The following is a 19,624-nucleotide window of genomic DNA, read 5'->3' as shown; positions in this document are numbered from 1 at the left end:
GTGTTGGCTTTGAATTTATGAAGTTTTGTCACATTTTAAAATCCGAACATTGTCAATGATTGTCAAGCGCGACCAGTCGATACAGTTCTTGTGAGACGAAGAGAAATTCGAGAAATGAACGAAGGCAACGCTTTGTAGGTCAGTATGATTCCTGTGTTGTTTGACCACACTGTACAACGTTCTATCGTATACTAATTCTCCTGTTTCCATTCATTAAGATTGGTGGCTGACAGGTGAACTCATTGACGATTCAAACCTTAACAGATCTTGCGCACGTTTATCTGATCTTTTTGTTTTTCGAATACAAACTGAGCATTATGGACTGTTGCACTCTTGTGTCGCCATTATTTGAGGTGAAATTGCCAAATTACCGATGAAACGCTCGGTTGAACTCCTATCACAATTCGGTTGCATCAGTCGATGACTTTTATCGCATTCAAGGCGTTTTTATGATCATCTCCGAGAGCTGAAAATTTCACGAATTTGTCCAGAGTTATTTACCACTTTTGCAATTGTAGAAAGAATTATTTTTCAATCGAGAATGAAAGATCACCACCCTGTGTGTTTTTTCGAGAAACGCTTAAGGGAAAAGCTACAAAAAATTTTCTTGTCTGCTCAATTCATTTCACAAAGAAAAATTCAAAAATTGCATCTGAGGTACCATCTTCAGGGAAATTTATCTAAGCAAGGACTGCTCAAAACATGCTATTTTTTGGACAAGGAATATTCTCTCAATATTTTTTGTAACTATTTCATTTACTCTAAATTTTTTTTTGCCTTTCCACTAAAACCAGAATCGTTCAACTTCTGGCTGATTGAAAGGAGACGAAACATGTTCTTCTTCATTCAACTTTGAAATGTAACCTTGGATAAATAACGAACATTTACAATTTCTTCACACAGTCCCTCTCACTATTCAAAATTCCCTCGATGAATTTTTTTTTCCAGTTTCTTTGTTAAAAGAGCGCCCAAAATTGCATTGGCCAAAGAGATTTCCAATCCGAATGAACTTGAAAATCGGATCTGTACGAGGTCATGTTTATCTTTCGGAGAAACCAATTGCATTGGAGTGTGAAATTTTTTCAACACTTTTCCCAGAAGCTGTATCCGCTTCTAAATTATATCTGTACTCGACTATAAGACTTCATTACTCTATGAGACAGCGAATTGTACGACCTAGAAAGATTTCTTGAGGGTTATTACCTATAATTATATGATCTCTGAGATTACTCATCTAGTCATCTACACTTAATTTGATTCTCAATTAGTTTAATAGTAATTCCCCCTAATCTCTGTTAGATGGATGATGTTACTATGAAATTCATTAATGGAAATTGAATTTATATAGTTCTTGTGAATGAATTCACATCTTCGAAATTTACTTTTTGTAGAAAAATTAACCAAATTTTTTCATGTACTATTGTTTTATCAACATTTTTCTGAATTTACTTAGGAATGAAATGGTTTAACTCAATGAATTAGAATTTTTTATGCATTTTGAGAGCGACGACAAACAGTATAGTTGTGATTGATATTTTTGTTGATATCGAAAACATGTCTTTTATATGGGGTAAATGATATTTTATGAATAAGGCATCTGAAACACATTACAAAAATAAATGAACATGTATGAACGTTCTTTCATCTTTCTCCATAAGAAAAAAAAACATCAATCACTTCCAAAGATGTATATTGTTGATCTCAAAATACATAAAAAAATTTAAATTAAAAACCTCTTTTTTATTGGCAAAGATGATTTATTTTCCAGATACATATATGTATTTATCAACTCTTCATCATATCAGGGTCTTCTATACTTCTTCCTAGCTATATTTAACATAAGTATCTAGGAAACCAATTCAGAAAAGATGGTTAATAATTAGTATCTAATATGATTTTTGTTTTTGTTACAGGTCGAAGAGTCATCCACTTGTTCTTACCTCTATCTTTCTCCATTTTGATGATTTTTCATAGTTGGACATAGTTTGTAGTATCACTCATGTTTTACGCAACATCGTATTCTGAAGAAAAGAGTATTACGGAGAGCGAGAAGAACAGAGAAGTTTCCAGATGGCTGAACCATGAGGAAGATGAAGAATTGGACGACGAGCTGAAGGAAATTTTCAGAAATGACGAGGAATTTGCTTCGAAAATTGTGATGAGCTCTTCCACTTCTGAATCCGAGGTAGGAATCAAATTGGGTATTTTTCTTCACTTGGACAATATCAGATCCAATTTGAGACCAAGTGAATATGTTTCACTGAGGAGTGCAGTAAAAATTGTACATATCGTATAATAAATGCTCTATAATGCCCATCTTCACCAAGAGCACCAAAACAAGCACCTATCTAAGTATTCCTTAGCATTAACTAACTCTGCCATTAGCATAAATTAATTTTACAACGTAGTAAGTTACAAGAAAGGGGTTGTTACCCAAAACACTTCGACTCCCTAAGGGATTTCACACCGGCAGGAATCCTATTCACAGTACTGACGAATTAAAACGCGGTTATCCCCAAATTAGAACTAAAACAGGATAAAAACGGTCCTCAATGTTATAAGCCTCCTTTTTACCCTGTCCCTTTGGTGTTCATTCATCTGTTGACGTTTCTTGAGCCCAATATTGGCATTTTCCACATCATCTGAGGTATTTTCTACTCGATAGGGAAACGTTGAAGGCGCAACTGAAGGCATCCAGGACTTCCACATCCCCGAACCCACTTCAGACGATGAAAAGGAGAGAAACAGACCAGGAAAAGTTTTCATAATTGGCGCGAGCAGGAAGGACTACAGAACACCCGGACAAATGGACATAAAATCAACTTCTGATGAATCGGAACCGGTTAAGCAGTTCCATCTGTACGTAACGTCGTTCGAGAACAGGGACAGATCCAGGCCCCTCATCACTGTCGAAAAATTCAGGAAAGCCGTCGAAGACGTTATAGCGAGCTCTCAGATGCTGGTGCTACAAGTGCGTTGCGGTCTTCTGGTGACCGTCACCAGGCAAACGGACGTCGACAAGATTCTGAAGACCAATTTTCCGAAAATCTTCGGTAGTCCGGTCCAGATTGCCAACATTTCAAAGAACGACCCACCGTTCAGACGGAGGGTTTTCTTTAGGACCATACCTTGGATAATCACGCTGAGGGAGATAAGATGTTGCCTGGAGAGGCAAGGGATAAGGTACGGACGAATAAAGAGGGTGAAAAACGTTGTCAAAGTTGAAATTTTGAATTCGAATCACGAAGAGCGACTTTTGAAAGAGGGGTTGAACTTTTATAACACTGTATCTTTTATGGGTATACCAGAAATACCGCACTACAGCGACAGGTGTAGGACGAAAGAGGTTATTCAGTGTTATAACTGTCAGGGATTTTGGCACACTGCCACCAACTGTAAGAACGAAGTCAGATGCGTGAGATGTGGGGAGCATCACGAGGTGGAGCAATGCAAGACTTCGAAAAACAACCCGTTGTGTTGTAATTGTCATGGAAATCACCACGCCGCATATAAACTTTGCCCGGTGCGCTTGCAGATGATGAGTTATATTAACCTCAGTTACAAGACTGTCCCTAGAAGCCCAAACTTTTTGACCAGAGCTTCTACATCTTGAACCAAAAGAAAATATTAAGTTTGTAGAGTTTTTTCGCTTTAATAAAGCAGATTCCATAAGCAGCCTTGTTTTCCTCTAAGAAAAAAGCTTCAGAAGAGATTCTTGACTTTTACCAAATGCAAATCAGATTCAGGCTGGAAATATGTGGAATACTTAGTAATTGATCAACCAAATACCGAAAATATTTCTTCGATGTTTATATTTAATATATCAAAATATTACAAAATAATTAACATAATACAATCGATTTTGCATAAGTATTCTTCTATTGTATGAATAGATAGGCCCTGTTAAAGAAGAGTAGATGCAGAATATGATTATGGTTGAAAAACTTGAACACAAGTAAACTGTTGAATCTTATTTACAAAATTTCTCAAAAAAAAAAATAAAAAAATAGGTAATCAAATATTTACAAGTTGGTCATCTAGGTGTTACATCTTATTAATCTGCCCACCAATGTAGAACCCCCAAGCCTTGCTCACATATACTACCCTGAAAGAACAATATGCATGATTATTTCACTGAATGATAGCAGTTACAGTTTGATTTTTATATATCGAAAAAAGATAATCCCATATTCAATGTCTGATGAACAAATGTGTGAAAGACTAGCACAGCCAAAATTAGGCAAGAATAAAAGTGAAGATAAATGAGACATGCCTATATAACATGACAATACAGCTATCGAACAATATGAATTTTTTCTGCGATTTCATGACATACCTTTAATGAATAAGGTGTTTTATTGTCTATATCCTTAGGTAGTTCTGTAGCTGTTCCTTCAGTTGTCGGTGTTGTGTCAACGAAGGTTTCCTCGATCACCCTAAATCTGATATTGTCATCAGTATCTATATATAAATCATGTTTATCCCCTTCTGCTGTAACATATTCCCAAATCCAGGCTTGGTCATCTTCAGAAAACCTTGAGGGATATGGAATATACTTTGGTGGAATGTGTATATCATCGAAAAACCCAAGGGTGACTGAAACGATATGGATGTTGGGATAAAGATGAACATTGAAAATATTCAACATACCGTGTATTCCTTCACGACTGACACTTTTGACTTTTCCTACCAAAATTTCCTCCATTGAAGGCCTGAATATAATGTATCGAAAAGTAACCTTCGTGTATGTCGCCCCTTCTCCAGGTTTAATGAAGCTTTCTCCAATATCCGTGATATCATAAAGAGCAATGCAGAGGCCTACACAAATGAGCACCTATAAAAAGCATTTTGGGAAGATATTTATTATGAACATTGGACACTATTATTGGTGCATCATATTTGTAACTACTCACTTTATTAGCTAGTTTTTTATTCAATTCTTGTTCAACAGCTTCACGTAAGTCTAGATGAAATAGCTCTGGAGGAATACGGAGACTATTTTCGAGTAAAGCTAGTACAAACATTTTCCCTTATAAGTTCACAGTAACTGGTTTTATATACAATCAGCAAATATTAATGATTTTTTGCTACAGTTTTTATACGTGCATTTTGACAACATATTTCTAGGTTAAGAACACTTCAAAGTGAGGTTAGGTATTTTGGCACCGAAGCACAGAATATAAGCAAATTTTTCATTTTTGTTGGAAAACGAATACTCAGTCTCGGTTTTTCAGTTAATTTGAAAAATCCAATTCAACAAAATTATTATTGAGGAACATATATGAGCAATATGTTATCAATTTTCAATTAAGTCAATGTTTTTTCTGTACCAGTATTTGCACTTGCCCGAAAGAATCAAAAGAGAATTTCCACTACCTATATTTTGTATTTTTGATGATATAAAATGAAAAATTTATCACTAGTTGTCTCAAAATCTCCAATTGATGGATATATGAGGTGGAATTACACTTGTTTAACATTCGTTCTAAGTTTTTTTCGAATATTTAACATTAAAAATATGTAGCCTATCTTCTTAAATCAGCCGCAACTTTACGAATCATTACCATATGAAATCAATTCGTGCAAATTCGTTGAAGTCACACTGTAATTTTCAACATCAAAATTGAACTGATTTCAACTAGGTAGAAGATACAGTTCAACCTCAATCGAGGGACCCTTTTCATTTTATGATTTTCGATTGAATTCGAAAAAAGCATAATAAAACTCATCGAAACAATCTCAATTTAGGTGTAAGATTGAAATATTATAATTTGAATGGAGGAATAAATCGATTAATGGATCATTCATAAGTGGGATGTTTATAGTTACCTGAATAAACTATAACTTTCTTTATCTTCCTTATATATCCAGCATTGTGTATCCAGTCTTCTTCAGTGAGTTTTGGTTGTTTTGAGGCTAATTACACCTGCTACAATAAATAAATCGATAATGAAAGTGTTATACTTCCTACTGATTTTTTTGTTGGCCTATGCTGCTGCAACCCAGGCTTTGCCATCTCACCAAACATCTGATGGTAAGTAAAAGTGCTTTCATGACAAAAATCTGTTTAATGAATCAATTTTTATGTGTTTTTCGACTGATCCACAAATTGAATCCCAATGTGTAGGGATCTAAATTTTCAATCGACGAACTTCAAACTATCAGTATGTACATAGTATCACATTGTATAGTGTATACTGATGGAGCCCCCTAAAACTGGCACTAAAAATGGCAATTTTAAATTTTCATCTTAGAAACCAGAAATGAAATTATCTTTTAGGGGACTGTTTAAAAAAAAAACAATTTATATGAAAGACCCACACTCTTTAATGACAAGGATACACTCCCTAAATTTTTTGTTCATTTACTTTAGACCCTGTATAAGAGGCTCGTGGATGATAAAAATATATAACATATATATTGATTTAAAGGAAAGCCATTTTGAAAAAAAAATTAAACTGTTTGGTAGATTTTGTTCTACTACCTGAAAATTTTTCTTTTTTCTTTGTGTTTATTTTCTTTGATAAATTGTAAATTTTCTTTTTATTTTCGATTTCAGGTGCAGATATGGATGGAACCGTAGAAAGCGTAGATGAAGTCAGGGCGAAAAGAGGTACCTACATTATTTGTTTAAAAATCATAGATGCCTATGAAAACTTGATCGGATATCTTAAGATATTCGATCATTTGTATATTTCGTCATACATTTAATATTATGAATGCGATCAATATCAATCAACTATCATTCGAAATAATATAAGGGATAAAATAATAGATATGATAACGATAACATACATATTCCGGTGAAAAGATGAAATTTCTTGGAATCTGTCAATTTTGAAATCACTGTGAGTTGTTTTCTCGTTGTTTCAGATAGGCAAACAGAGAAAATAGAAAGACAAGGCGAACTGATCAATAAACTAATTAATATCGGTAAAAAAACTCAAAGCGTTCAAGTGACAAAAACCCAACAAAAATTAAATTTGTACGAATACGCCACATTGAAGTTTATTTAATAATTTATTAACAACCAAACAGTAGGTAGTATATCAATACAATACCACACAATACACACAATAAGAACAACCGTCCAAACAAAAATATGAAACCTATATTACTATTTTCAACACACAGAGTGTTTGCTCATTTGACATACCTTACATGTAACAAAAACACACAAAAACCTATCCTCTATCGAATGTTTTCTTCATAAAATATTTCATGAAAAGACAAATCACACACACTCGTCAATTTGAGAGAATTGTTATGAATTTTATTATTTCATTAAAATTTTAAATTGTTTTAAGAGTACACAATATACAAGGTTCCATTTCGTTTTTTCAAATGTTAATTGCTTGTGAGAATTCTGAAATTTTCACGAATTTTTTCTTTATTTTTTTGAACTCACCTCCATATCATAAGTTTTTTTTTAGCTTCATAAGTACAGATGGAATATTTTCCGAAATATGTAAATTCTTCAAATTTCTAGCCTTAGGGGATGAAAGCAACCTTGTTTAATTGTGACCGATTTTCGAACAAAAATCTCATTGAATGATTAATTTTATTTTTGATTATATTTTTAGAACAATGGAAGGTAGCAAAAGATTTTACTTCCTTATTTTCTCACAACTCACAGGTCACATTAATGTTTCCTTCTATCTAGCTATATTTGTCTCAATGCTTGTTTCCGAAGCTTTCAATTGACAATAAATTAATCAAGAAAGGTGTAGGCTTCTTGGAAGATATATTATCTTTAATTCTAAGAGACTGAACCAAATCCTTTTGGTTTTCCTTTTTTCTTTTCGCGATAAATTACATTGTTTTTTTATATTTTAGATTTTTCCAAATTAGAAAAAATATTGTTTTTTTTTTTTAAATTCTCTCGAGAAGCTGTACCTCTATTCATTTTAATTGAATTAAGTTCGGGTCTTTTTTGGTGCAAAATAAATAGTAGATAGATACCCACATAGTTTCATTCTTTAAACGGAAGAAAAACTATTTTGGCGTTAAAAAAAGAAGAATTTCACTAACAATATCCAAATAATACAAAAATAGATAACGTATTCTGCTTGAATTTGTGTGATGTTTTTTATATAAACGCGTTCTGTGAATACGCACAATGAAATCATGTGATATTTTTGTGACAAACTATACCTATTAGGTAAGTAAGTCTTATTTATGTTTTCTCAAAAAAAAATTGGGATCTATTAATAATGAAATTCAAAAACAAATAAGCAAACACTCTGATGGTTTGAAACGCACCTAGATTTTCATTTATCTCATCAAACCATCAAATGTTTTTTTGTTATCGGTACTTGGTAGATTGTGATTGAAAATATTCTCAATTCAAATTTGCAAGAAATTATTATAAGTACCTCTTTCTTGTTATAAAAATGGAGCATCCCATATCCAGGCAATTGAATTTATTCATTTGAACATCAATATAACAATAAGTGTCTATATGCACTCAAAAATAGTTACATAATGAAATCATATGAGAACATCAATCACTAAGAAACAGAATAAATATCATAAATTTCAGTTTAACTGTGAAATGTCCGAAAATTCTTAATTTTGAAAGCAGTTCTTAGTTCGAATGATTAAAATGATCTACTAGGATTCAAAGAGAGAAATGATTAAAAAATAAGTACGTTACTTGCACGATTGAATATACCAGTTCACATATTAACTAAGTACCTTGTGCTCAAAACAACAATACATTTACAGTAAAAAATCGGAAACTATATATATTCTGAAAATTTTAATGCGAATATTTTTTCAGGTATATTCTCAACTCGAAATCCACTTTTTAGTTCCATCATCAGAAACATAATTTCTATATTTTTCCCGTTCATGGTTCCTGTTATAATGGCTTACGATATTCTACGTGGAATGCTGAAAATTTTGTCATCAATTTTCAGAAATTAACATGCATTGTTGATTATAGAAGTCTTTTGAATGAATTAAAATTTTATTAATCAGTACTTATTGTTTTCATCTATTTACCCCATTGATTGCGGAATGCTAATTTATTTTTCGTTTTCTTTTTACTATAATACTCATGTGGCTTCAATTAAGGTCATTCTAAATATGACTAACTTGTTGAAATTTGTGAACGTTGTTGGGTTTTTGCCATATTGGACTGAAAATTCAATATCGAGTATCTTCTACTTTTTTGAGATGGCGGTATTTCAGGTATGTCGGTTGAGGATTTTGTCTTGAATCGCAGAAAAGGAAGAAACCTCTGGAAATAATATCAGAGTCAAACCTTATCAATATATGAAGGCAATGTAATCGAATAAGTATTCGGATAAAGTGTGAGCTACATTCGTTTCTTATTTACAGTATAATAATAATGTACAGAAACCTCCAAATAAAGGTTGTTCTATTCACAGCACTTGAGCCATTTTTATTTCATCATTCGGCGAACTGGGATTTTCTGTGCAAATTTTAGTTTCAGATCAAATCTTTTCTAATTAGACTCTTGAAATTTAAATTAAAACTGTCATGCATAACAAAATTTTATGTGATGTTTCTTTAAATAAGAAATTTGGGAGTAAAACATTCAATAAAACTGCCCTCATGGCGTAAAATTATATCTCTGTAGCTGTTGAAAAACAAGGTGAAAAGATTGAAATGAAAATAATACAGAAAAGCGTTGAGAGTAGATATGTTTCTGGATACTTGAGATTATAATGCTATTCCATACATATTTTGTTCAACACAAGTGAGGATTTCCGGTGTTATGAAAAAGTGTTTACCAGAAAAAAGGAATTTACTTTCAGTGTAATAAACTTAGAAGTGCTTTTAGCAGCTTTTAGCAGGAATGAAATTAAATAAAAAATAGGTACCTATGGTATTTGAAGGATATGCTTCGATAGGGATATCCGGGGATGTATCAACATAGAAAAAGAAGGAATATAATTGAATAAGAATATAAGTTTGAAATAATAGAGGGTTTTTATTTTTTAAAACTGCTGAAATTTTATTCGTTTTTTGTTCACAGGTTTCGACGACAGAGAAAGTTCATCATTGAGGGACAAACGAGGTGAGTAATTAGCAAGAAATCAATGTTATAAAAGATCTAACAATGAAATCAATCATAGTTTTGAAATATTTACAAAACTTTCCAATTAACGGTTTTTCACTTTCCTTTTTAATTACAGAATTTTAGTGACTTATGTTGGTTTTGTTTAATTTTCAAATGGAAGAAATTGACGTTAATCTTCCTTTTGACTGTAGTGATGTGTATTCAATTACTTTATCGAAAGGTTTCTCAAGTTCCTCATTCAAGTGTTCTCTAGTGTTTTAGTGGTAAATAGAAATTGTGTCCGAAAGGTAAGTCTTCTTTTGTCTCGATCAATGTTATTTATATTCATGGTGAGGCTTCGAAGGTAACTTTGTATTTCAGTTACTTTTCCATTGGGTTTATCATTTTGTAGAAAATAAAAGAGGTTTTTCAACAAAGCTTGAACCAGTTCAGAATACTCTGTTCTCTGGTTATGAGTTTGAGAAAACGCACAAAAGCTCCTAAAGTGTTTTTCTCATTTATTATCAATTCATCGAATTTTTTTAACAGAACAAAGTTGATTACAATCATTTTCTTTCTTCAGAGAATTCTGAATTGGTTTTCAAGGAAAAAACATTTCTTGTTTTTGACTCAACATTGCACTCATTTTAATACATACTCATTTTAATGGCTCTACTATTTGTAGGGCCAGAAGTCAAGGCATGCTTCCTCATATTTATTTCCCAATAGCAAATTGAACCACTGAAGTGAAAAACCTCTTTTTTCATCCGCTTTAAGGCAACCTGCTTTCGGTCTGTTGAATCAACAGAAGTTTTGTAAATATTTTGGAACCAGTATCCACTTTGTATATGAAGAAGTCGGATCACTGAACATCGTTGGGGAATTGCCATAGAAAAGAACTAAATCTTTCGATTTCAGATTATATATCGCAACTGACAAATACTTATTTGAGCAAAATTAGGCTTAAACGTGATACTCTAATCCGAACATACGTGACGCAAATAGGAATCTATATCGCTCAGTTTTTGACCAAGCTTCTGGGTGATGCAGCCACTGACAACATGAAAGGATTGTTCAAAACTGCTAATATCAAGAAAGGTGCCAGTATCTTAATGAAATTTGGGAAATCTAGGCTTAAAGGCAGACGTTCCAAATCTATGCCGAAGAAGCAGGAAAAAAATTTGAATATCAACATCGACCGTACCAAAAAAACGAAAATCTACAAGAATAGGGGTTATTGATTCAGGAAAATTGGAGTGAAAATTAACTTCCATATATCTTGCGATGCTTGTGTTTCAATTGATTGTAATAGGAAATAAAATGAGCCAAATTTCGAATGATACGTTATTTCGAATCCCTTATGAATTTTGCCTTGAAAATGTGGAAATGTTGCATGTTTCTTTGGAGCGTTGATTAATATACAGAGTGAGTAAAAAGTAACGCCCGAAATTCTAATCTTCGATATTCATCTTTTTGTAGTAAATGCACCTCTTGATTTTGAGGATGATTCGGTCACCCATGGGTTTTTTATCGTCTTTTTTTTATTATAGGGAAGAAATGGTTGACCATTCCTCTTTCATGTATTTTGAGGTCTAATGACATACACTTAAGCAGTGATTTATGTTTTTAAGTGCTACAGAAAACGTGCTTTTTTCGTAGGTTTGTAATTGGTGAATAATTTGAATCTTTCATCAATTCTATATTTTAGATAACACTAGTATCATTCACTCCTAAAGGGAATGTCATTTACACCCAAAATACATGAAAAATTCAATAAGTTTGATGATTCCTTTCCTATAATAAAAAGGTTGATGAAATTCAAAGACAATTCCTCAGCAACTAAATGCCATTTCTTCTTGCACAAACCTTCCAACCTATTGTAGGGGTTTAATGACAAAAACCTCGATTAAAAAATTGCAAATGAAAATTGACCTATTCGGGATTTCTTCCAAAAAATGAATAACGAATATACAGGGTGAGTCTTCGATTCATACAAATATTTAAACAGTATATTCTTGAGGTCAAAAGAAACACGTTTTTCCTATATCATTTTTTCCGATTCAGCTCTGATAAAAAGATATGGCCATTTTAAGTTCTCCTAATAGGCTATGCCACCCTGGAAAAACAAAATTACCTTCAGAAAAACTAGCTAAGTCTGTGACACTACACATCTGTGGATCCTTTAAACAGAGATGTTCACAATTTTTCAAATTTCGCAGATACTTTTTAATTTTTGAACATCAAATTACTCGAAAACGGCTTATTAAACAAGAAAAGATGAAGGATACTCTTATTTTAAAAACTGTTTAACTATTCATTAGATAGCATCAAATAAATGAAAAACTATATACCGAAATTCAGTTCATTCGATAAAACCGTTTGTGAGATAGAACTGAAAATAACCTCTTTTCATGGTTTTCAACAGCCTGTATCTTTTAAACCGAGCTGATTCGAAAAATGGTATAGGAAAGGTGTTTCTTTTGACCTCGAGAATGTACTGTTCAAATATTTGTACCAATCGAAGACTCACCCTGTATAAATTCGGTTAGTTACTTGTACTCATTTTGTATAGGTTTGTCTAAAACTTGTATAATAACTTGTTATTTAAGCATTGTTGGTGTTCTGTGTGGCGACTAGATTTTCATTAAACCGAGGTGAATGAATTAATTCTTACGTAAAACAATATCAATAATTGATCTTTGTTACCCCAGAAAAAGCCTACTTTCAATCATAAATTTTTTATAAGTTTTTGAAACTTATATAATTCAAAAAGATTTTTTGACGTATTCTGTATTTTTATGTTTCCTAAATTATTTCCAAAAAGTAAAGTGATAAAGAGATTTGTTTTGTGTTGTTTTAAAGATATCGAATAGGATATCTCTTTTTATGTCCATCAAAAAAATGCCTTCCTTAAATCTTGTTTTCTCTTTTCTCATTCTTGTAATCTTGATAGATTTATTTGCGGTTTTTATTTCGAATTAAAAATTGAACAACGAATTGACGACAAATATATATCGAATTCAAACATAAAGTGCAATTTGTAGGGTTCCCATTTGAACAAAAATTGTCTATGGCAATATCTCATCATGGTCGATTGCAATGTTTTTATTCTGAACGAAGCATAACACAATTATAATTTTTTCGTTAATTTTTGACATAGGTCAAAAGGTGCCTTTATTTTCATGATTGATAGTTACATATCGTTTTCATCTCCAACTCAACTATATCGATCATAGTATTAACAATCCCATCATTGTTTCTAGAAATTGAGGGATCTGTTTATTTTCGCCAGTGGCTTTCTACCAAAACTTTGATTGGCGGTATCCGTTTCGCATGTAGTCTCCTGATGAGATGTCTAGCTGGCGTATCTTTCCCAGGGGAAAGGTTTCTGCCAGGGGGAAGTTTCAACAGTTTCGCAGGATCTATGAAAATAAGAATTTCTGAATTCCAGAAAATAATATTCTGAAAATTTGTAAATCATCTGTAAAGTGTTGCCAGTTGGGTCGGTATTTTCATCGAAAGAACATTCGGATCCTTCATTATTTCCTTATATCTATTCATAAATTCAAGAATAACCAATAATATGACTTATGACATATTAGTTTGATTTTTTTCGCTTTAAGCTGCAGTTAATAATTTGCATTTCAGATGACGGAATAGAACAAGATGCTCTGAATTGGCTCACCCACTATTTGAAGGGATCTGGTTTGATCCGGATTATTTGTTTCATTTTTATAGGGTACACGAGATCCCTTCCTGCCATGATCAGAAATACCTTGTTTTAGTTCTCCCCATAAAAATTATCTATAAAATATTCAAACCATGGTCCTTCAATACTTCAAAATCCAATGAAAATCGTAAATACTTTCCACGCAACATCGTCACAAGTCATTCAACTTACAAAATAAAACAAACGCCATATTCTATATCAGGTACCTACATGCACAGAACACCACAATTATATCCGAAAAAACCTTAACACATGAACAGATAAAAGCCCAAAAGATACATGCAATATTACTAAACAATATTACAACATTCAACAGATGTTGGGGGTAAGTTTTTTTTTATTAGTATTACCATCTGAAATAGTTGTTATTACTATGAAATTCCTACGTGTTCTTTCTGAAAAATGGGCCTGTTTTGACAATATTCTATGGATGATAAAACTCTATTTGAAATGTGAAAACTTAGATGTTCTCCAATTGTAAAAAATTACAGAAAATAAAGTGGAATTTTATCATACCGAATCAAATGTTTTTTCATTACGTTTATAGATGTGTGTTCTAAAATAACGCCATTCGAAAATCAAATTTCAAATTAATTTCATAGACATGTGCAAAAGTTTTATTAATTGCATGGTATGAAATAAATTACTATTACTCTCATTGAACTGTAATTGAGACTTATGTAATACGATGAAATAATGATAATGCCTTAACAGGAGGCAATGAATACAATAACAAGAATTATTTTACCGTTCGCATCAATTCTGCCGCGAACTGAACGTGCCCCAACTTCTCGATTCATATATGTATGTTGTCTGCAATAAGCAGGCTTATTGACTTCGAGGAAATATGGGGCCTAAGATTATAGAGCTAACCAACTCTAATATTTGGAGTTAACTCTATAATCTTTGCATGGGACATATGCCATTGTCTTTGTCTGGGTTTCGATCAGAGGGGATGGAACCGGACCTCGTTTCATACTGGATGGCGCTCGATAATACTCGATACTCGAAGATATTGCCAGTATTTCCGTCAATTCCAAACGTTTTCCATCGAAGAAGGAGCTGTGTTGCTCTGACGAGGTCAAACGAGATCGAAACCATGGTCAGCATTTGCTCTTCTTCGGTGGAACGTTCTCTATTTAGTTGTCTTGGCAATGGCAAATTGACTAGTTCAATTCGGATCGTAACACTTGTTGATATTCATATCAGCGTGTGGTATGCATCTCAATTAGTTCTTATTATTGATTAAGTAATCTTTTTACGCCTTGAAAAATGTCCTGTTGAGTTGAGTACATTTTGTACTTATTCAATATGAATTATGAAGATATTACCGTCTTTTCGGTCATAACATACTCCAAAAATGATACTATAATGAAAATAGTGCGAGTTCTCTTTAACTAATTTATTTGCACTTGTGAAATTATATACTTACTACTAAATATTTATACAATTGTATAATGTATTTTCACTGCCCGAATTTATCTTGTGTTGAACTGTACTCATTCTGTTTTAGTGAGAGTAGACTAGAAACCTTCTTACCTATTTTACTTAGCCATTTAAAAAATTACTTGCACTGGTGAAAAACATTGAAATGAATAAGTACCTACCTTGTCTTGTTGGTGGTTTTCAGTGAATTCAACGTCTGTTGTACTTTTTACCTTTAACTTACGAATTAATTCGTTGAAGGCCTTTTAAGAAATTTTCAGCCAGTCCAGATATAAAACACTTATTTTAAATTCAAAATTTTTCGAATAGTATCCAGTTTGCCCCTTCATTATTTTTTTGAGCTAGAGTGAGGACTGCCGAAAAAGCATAAAACAATTCTTCTTCTTCAAATTATGTGATATGTGTTAACGAAATCCATTTTTTTCAGATCTTACTATTTCCGATATTTTGCAACCACCCGATATGTACCTTATGTTTAATTATGGTTTAGACTTAGTTTTCAAACTATTTGGAATAACCCCCTATCAGATGATTCTGCTTTTACGAATGGCTACTAAATTATTGGCAGTTTGGGACAGTTTTTCGAACAGTTATCACTTGGTCTTAGCTAGAATGAACAATTTTATAGACTTCCACTACAACTCAGTAGAAGATGTCAACTAACGTATCATGCCAAAATAATTTTATTGTAATCATTTGTGATGAACTTCCTCGTTGTTAACTCAAGCAAATAAAGACAATCTCCCTTAAAAATTGGCTTCAATTCCAACGCAGAATATTCAATTTTCAACATTTTTATTAATTTAACTTTAACCATCGTATACAGGGTGATTTAATAAGATGACCGATTGGATTTTTTTATTTGCACCCTGTCGATTGCTGATAACTGAGTCTTCATGACTTAAACTGCTCCAGAAAAATCAAAGGAAGTTCAGAAATTTTGAGAGTGTTTCAAGAATCCCAATTTTTTCTAACCCATTTCAAAGGAGTATGAGAAATTTGATTGTGATTTTTCTGAATTATTCTAGGTGACCCCATTTCGACTTACGTTGTGAATTTTAACTCAATCTGAATTAACAAAATTGAATCGTTCAGAAGCAGAATGAAAAAAAGCCAATAAAGTAACTCTGGATCTATTCACGCTTGTACGATAATACATTATTGCATAGGTGCAATATAATTAATACCATAACAAAGACACATTTGAGTAGACACAAAGAATAGTCAATGAATAATTGCTTTCATCCTATTTAGCTTTTCACAGTACAATATTTTATCCATAACGATACTTACGTCGTAGACAAACTCTCTGCTGAAATCTGATTATCATGGTCGAGTCTCTCGAGGATAAGTTTATGTTGTTCAGAATGAAATCCTCATAATAATTTCCTTCAAATCTGTCGGAAGCTCCTTTTAATTTTTTAACTGGAATTTGCCTGATGACACTCATCAAAATGCCCGAAAGATTTCTGCAGTGGCGATACAAAGAAGCTCCTGTCAGATTTGGCAATATTTGGTAAAAGTGTATTTCATTATCTGCAAAGTTACATCACCAAAAATATGAAATGGGAACCGACCCTATTGGAATGAAACGCACTTTGATCAATTATTTCAACTGTAGCTCGATATATTTCCATATACGTAAAATATTTTATAACCTCTTCGTGCTTTCATTCGGTGAAATTATGCTAAGTGAAACTACATTTGTGAGTTTTAGTTTATCCGTGAAATAGGAAGAATGTGGGGTTCATTTTGATGGGTGTACTTCAGACCATGCTATTCCAGTTAAGTTGATGATACCTTTTGAAATATCCAGTAATCAAAAAGCCCCATCCTGAATTAAGTTTTTTATTTTCAGAAGAAAATTCTGTCTTTGACAAGGCGAGTGAATACGCTAAAAAGATGGAAAAACAATTAATGGATGCTGCCACAGTGGCGCGAAACACTTTGTCCTCGTTCTTGGGAGGCTCCAAGCTGAAAGCTTGATCGAACTGCTTCTATCCCTAACCAGCTAGTCAGGGTTTGATCGAATTTAATTTTTAGATTATTAAGGTCATTAAATATCAAGAATAAATTGTGTGTCTCTTTACGGACCTAATGAATCTAATAGAAAGATTGAACAGTTTATCTAGAGAGCTCTGGAATCCATTTATTCAACCCCTATTTTGGTTATATTTAGGAATCAGATAAACTGATATATCGTTGACTACTTTAGATGACGGAGAAAAAATTTTCGTAATTTATAATCATTCTTCAGGGCTGAAATTGAGATTTAAAACGTAATAATTGCATATTCTAGTTATGTGGTTCTCAGAATAAATTGTGTATATAGTGTTTTCTTCAAAGACATGTACCGCTACATGCAAGTGTTCGTGATAGTGTGGTGATTGAAAATTCATCGTCAGTGAAAAATTTTTTTCGAACTCACTACATCGGTCACACAATTCAATGATTTGCCCAAGAAGAAACAAACAGCCATGAAGTTACTCAAAGAATAAAAGCGTGTCATGTTTGGATTCAAGGAGAGTGATTTTCATAGGTATGGCCACATATACGACATACAAATCTGGCAGTATACATTTATATTTCTCGAATTCTCTAATTTTCAACATACGAAAAGTAAGTTCAAATAATATCTGTTATTTTCAAAATGGAAACCTCACGATAAATTATGAGAAGCTCTGACTTCCACCTCTGACTTAGAGCCTGGATGTCTTTCAAGTAGGACTGCAACATTCAAGGTGAGAAATGTACTCATATAAACCCATAGGGCTGTACAAAGAATGTGTAAATAAGTTCACTGTATATAGCGTATTTTAAATGTTATTAGTGCTTTTGCTTTTGTATATTTTTTAGTTGAAATTGATTTATTGAAGGGATTTCACTTTGAAGTACATTATCCTTTCGCATTCTAGATATATGTATTTGAATATAATAATTGATATAAATTTGCACGAATACCTATATTATATCTACGAATTAAATGAGAAACCTAAAGTGTTTTCAATTTTTGTCAGGAAATGTTTGGTAAAAAGGTTCAAAAATATTGAGTAATATCTTGAATCATATGAGATTTCTGTTTTTATAGATCATCAGTATTGAATTTAAAAAGTTATCAAAATATTCTGCAGTTACCAAAACATTCCATTATAATTATCGACACTGTGTAATATTAATCAGACATTAATTCGACAGCGATAGTGAAATTTTGATTCTTTTTCAAGGAGTATGCTGACTGTTTTATTATTGTAATTCCTATCTTTTTTCACTTTTAATTATTATTGTGAAATGGTTTTTCTAGAGGTTTTGTATGTATTATGGTAATCCTACATATCGCTTCGAATTTATTAGCATACAGTAACCCCACAAATACAGACTAGGAGAACATTACAAACAAAATGTCCCTTTCTACCATGGTCTCACTGATTGTTTTTATTTTCAATTCTCGACAGCGTTTCGAATTAGGGAGCACTAAGCCGATATCATTATCACTTGTATATACATATATTCTTTATCATTAACTCTGCTTTTTTTATAAAATATCCATCGAAACTTAACACGATCCCATTAATATTGTCAGATCATTTTTAGCATTTTGGTCAATTCGTAACATTGCATTCGAAATCAATTCGAAAATATGTGATTTTCTTGAGAAATTAAGTATTGAATTTTAAGTTTTGCTATTTGAATTTCCTTCATTATGCAAATAATATCATGTCTTCCTCATGACATCAATATTTTTCATTACAAGATTTACATATACTGTAAATTCATTTTTCATAATCCTGAACGATTAAAAAACGAGCGATTTTTATAATTCATTCTACTTTTCAGATATGATTGAGGTTTGGGCACATTCTGTTTCCATCTTCAGGGACAGATCCATGTCACTATTCTGTATAATTAGAACCTTCGTGGTAAAACGTACATGCCGTTTTTTATCCCGAATGAGAGACTTGATGCTCATAATGCCCTTCTGAGTTATCATTCTTTAATTGTGATTTAATGTGAAATTGCGAAAATAAATGATAGTTACCAGGATTTCTCTTTTCATTCGGAATATCGCAGATTTTATAAAATAAATGAATAAATAGATAAAATAAAATCATAAATTATTAAGCCTATCATTATCATCGTCATGCTGCATCCCGCTGCCGGGAATGAATCTACAAAAAGAACAAAAAAGGAAAAAGCAAAAAGAAAAAAAAATATTAAGCCTATGGATAGTATTGAACAAACGAAGAAGAAGCGACTATCCATAAACAAATATCAAAAAGAGAAAAATTAAGAGCAAAGTGGATGAAAGTTCTTTGTCGATGAAATGCAATCTACAGCTAAATTGGACGAAATGATATAACTGCTAATGATTTTGACAAAGCAGTTGTTTTAAGTAAGATAGTACGGGATCGGAAAATTAG

General features: G+C 32.4%; 3 protein-coding genes across 8 annotated transcripts; 2 read left to right on the top strand and 1 right to left on the bottom strand.

Annotated features, from left to right (window-relative positions):
- Nucleotides 1-12: 12 nt before the first annotated feature.
- LOC123316616 lies at nucleotides 13-3,673 on the top strand. Its single transcript, XM_044902786.1, has 3 exons — nucleotides 13-138; nucleotides 1,914-2,185; nucleotides 2,666-3,673. The coding sequence occupies exons 2-3, from the start codon at nucleotides 2,000-2,002 to the stop codon at nucleotides 3,611-3,613; spliced, it is 1,134 nt and encodes a 377-aa protein (XP_044758721.1). The 5' UTR covers nucleotides 13-138; nucleotides 1,914-1,999; the 3' UTR covers nucleotides 3,614-3,673.
- A 122-nt stretch (nucleotides 3,674-3,795) lies between these two features.
- Nucleotides 3,796-5,173, bottom strand: LOC123316618 (DNA-directed RNA polymerase III subunit RPC8). The gene is made up of 4 exons (XM_044902788.1): nucleotides 4,914-5,173; nucleotides 4,651-4,834; nucleotides 4,337-4,596; nucleotides 3,796-4,105 (listed from the first exon to the last, which is right to left on the bottom strand). Exons 1-4 carry the CDS (start codon nucleotides 5,022-5,024, stop codon nucleotides 4,055-4,057), a joined length of 606 nt encoding a protein of 201 aa, XP_044758723.1. The 5' UTR covers nucleotides 5,025-5,173; the 3' UTR covers nucleotides 3,796-4,054.
- A 680-nt stretch (nucleotides 5,174-5,853) lies between these two features.
- LOC123316241 lies at nucleotides 5,854-19,247 on the top strand. Of its 6 annotated transcripts, none has more exons than XM_044902198.1 (4): nucleotides 5,854-6,034; nucleotides 6,560-6,613; nucleotides 10,007-10,048; nucleotides 10,949-11,367. In XM_044902198.1, the coding sequence occupies exons 1-4, from the start codon at nucleotides 5,950-5,952 to the stop codon at nucleotides 11,269-11,271; spliced, it is 504 nt and encodes a 167-aa protein (XP_044758133.1). In that variant the 5' UTR covers nucleotides 5,854-5,949; the 3' UTR covers nucleotides 11,272-11,367. The 6 variants fall into 6 exon arrangements, with proteins under 6 accessions (XP_044758133.1, XP_044758134.1, XP_044758137.1 ...); XM_044902199.1 differs by lacking the exon at nucleotides 10,949-11,367 and adding an exon at nucleotides 15,634-15,959 and having other exon boundaries at nucleotides 5,859-6,034; XM_044902202.1 differs by lacking the exon at nucleotides 10,949-11,367 and adding an exon at nucleotides 19,041-19,247 and having other exon boundaries at nucleotides 5,863-6,034.
- Nucleotides 19,248-19,624: the final 377 nt, after the last annotated feature.

The sequence above is a fragment of the Coccinella septempunctata genome, chromosome 7, assembly GCF_907165205.1.
Source record: "Coccinella septempunctata chromosome 7, icCocSept1.1, whole genome shotgun sequence".
NCBI lineage: Eukaryota > Metazoa > Arthropoda > Insecta > Coleoptera > Coccinellidae > Coccinella > Coccinella septempunctata.
Note: the sequence above shows the minus strand (reverse complement) of the source record. Positions and strands in the feature narration are given on the sequence as shown.

Bases quoted from the DNA above. Each gene is read 5' to 3' on its own strand.
- LOC123316616 (XM_044902786.1), top strand. From the start codon at position 2,000: ATGTTTTACGCAACATCGTATTCTGAAGAAAAGAGTATTACGGAGAGC. The intron at 2,186-2,665 runs GTAGGAATCAAA...TCTACTCGATAG, and splicing joins CTTCCACTTCTGAATCCGAG to GGAAACGTTGAAGGCGCAAC.
- LOC123316241 (XM_044902198.1), top strand. From the start codon at position 5,950: ATGAAAGTGTTATACTTCCTACTGATTTTTTTGTTGGCCTATGCTGCT. The intron at 6,035-6,559 runs GTAAGTAAAAGT...TTTCGATTTCAG, and splicing joins ATCTCACCAAACATCTGATG to GTGCAGATATGGATGGAACC. The intron at 10,049-10,948 runs GTGAGTAATTAG...TTTCGATTTCAG, and splicing joins ATCATTGAGGGACAAACGAG to ATTATATATCGCAACTGACA.
- LOC123316618 (XM_044902788.1), bottom strand. From the start codon at position 5,024: ATGTTTGTACTAGCTTTACTCGAAAATAGTCTCCGTATTCCTCCAGAG. The intron at 4,835-4,913 runs GTGAGTAGTTAC...TGCTTTTTATAG, and splicing joins ATAAAAAACTAGCTAATAAA to GTGCTCATTTGTGTAGGCCT. The intron at 4,106-4,336 runs GTATGTCATGAA...TTGTTCTTTCAG, and splicing joins AAACACCTTATTCATTAAAG to GGTAGTATATGTGAGCAAGG.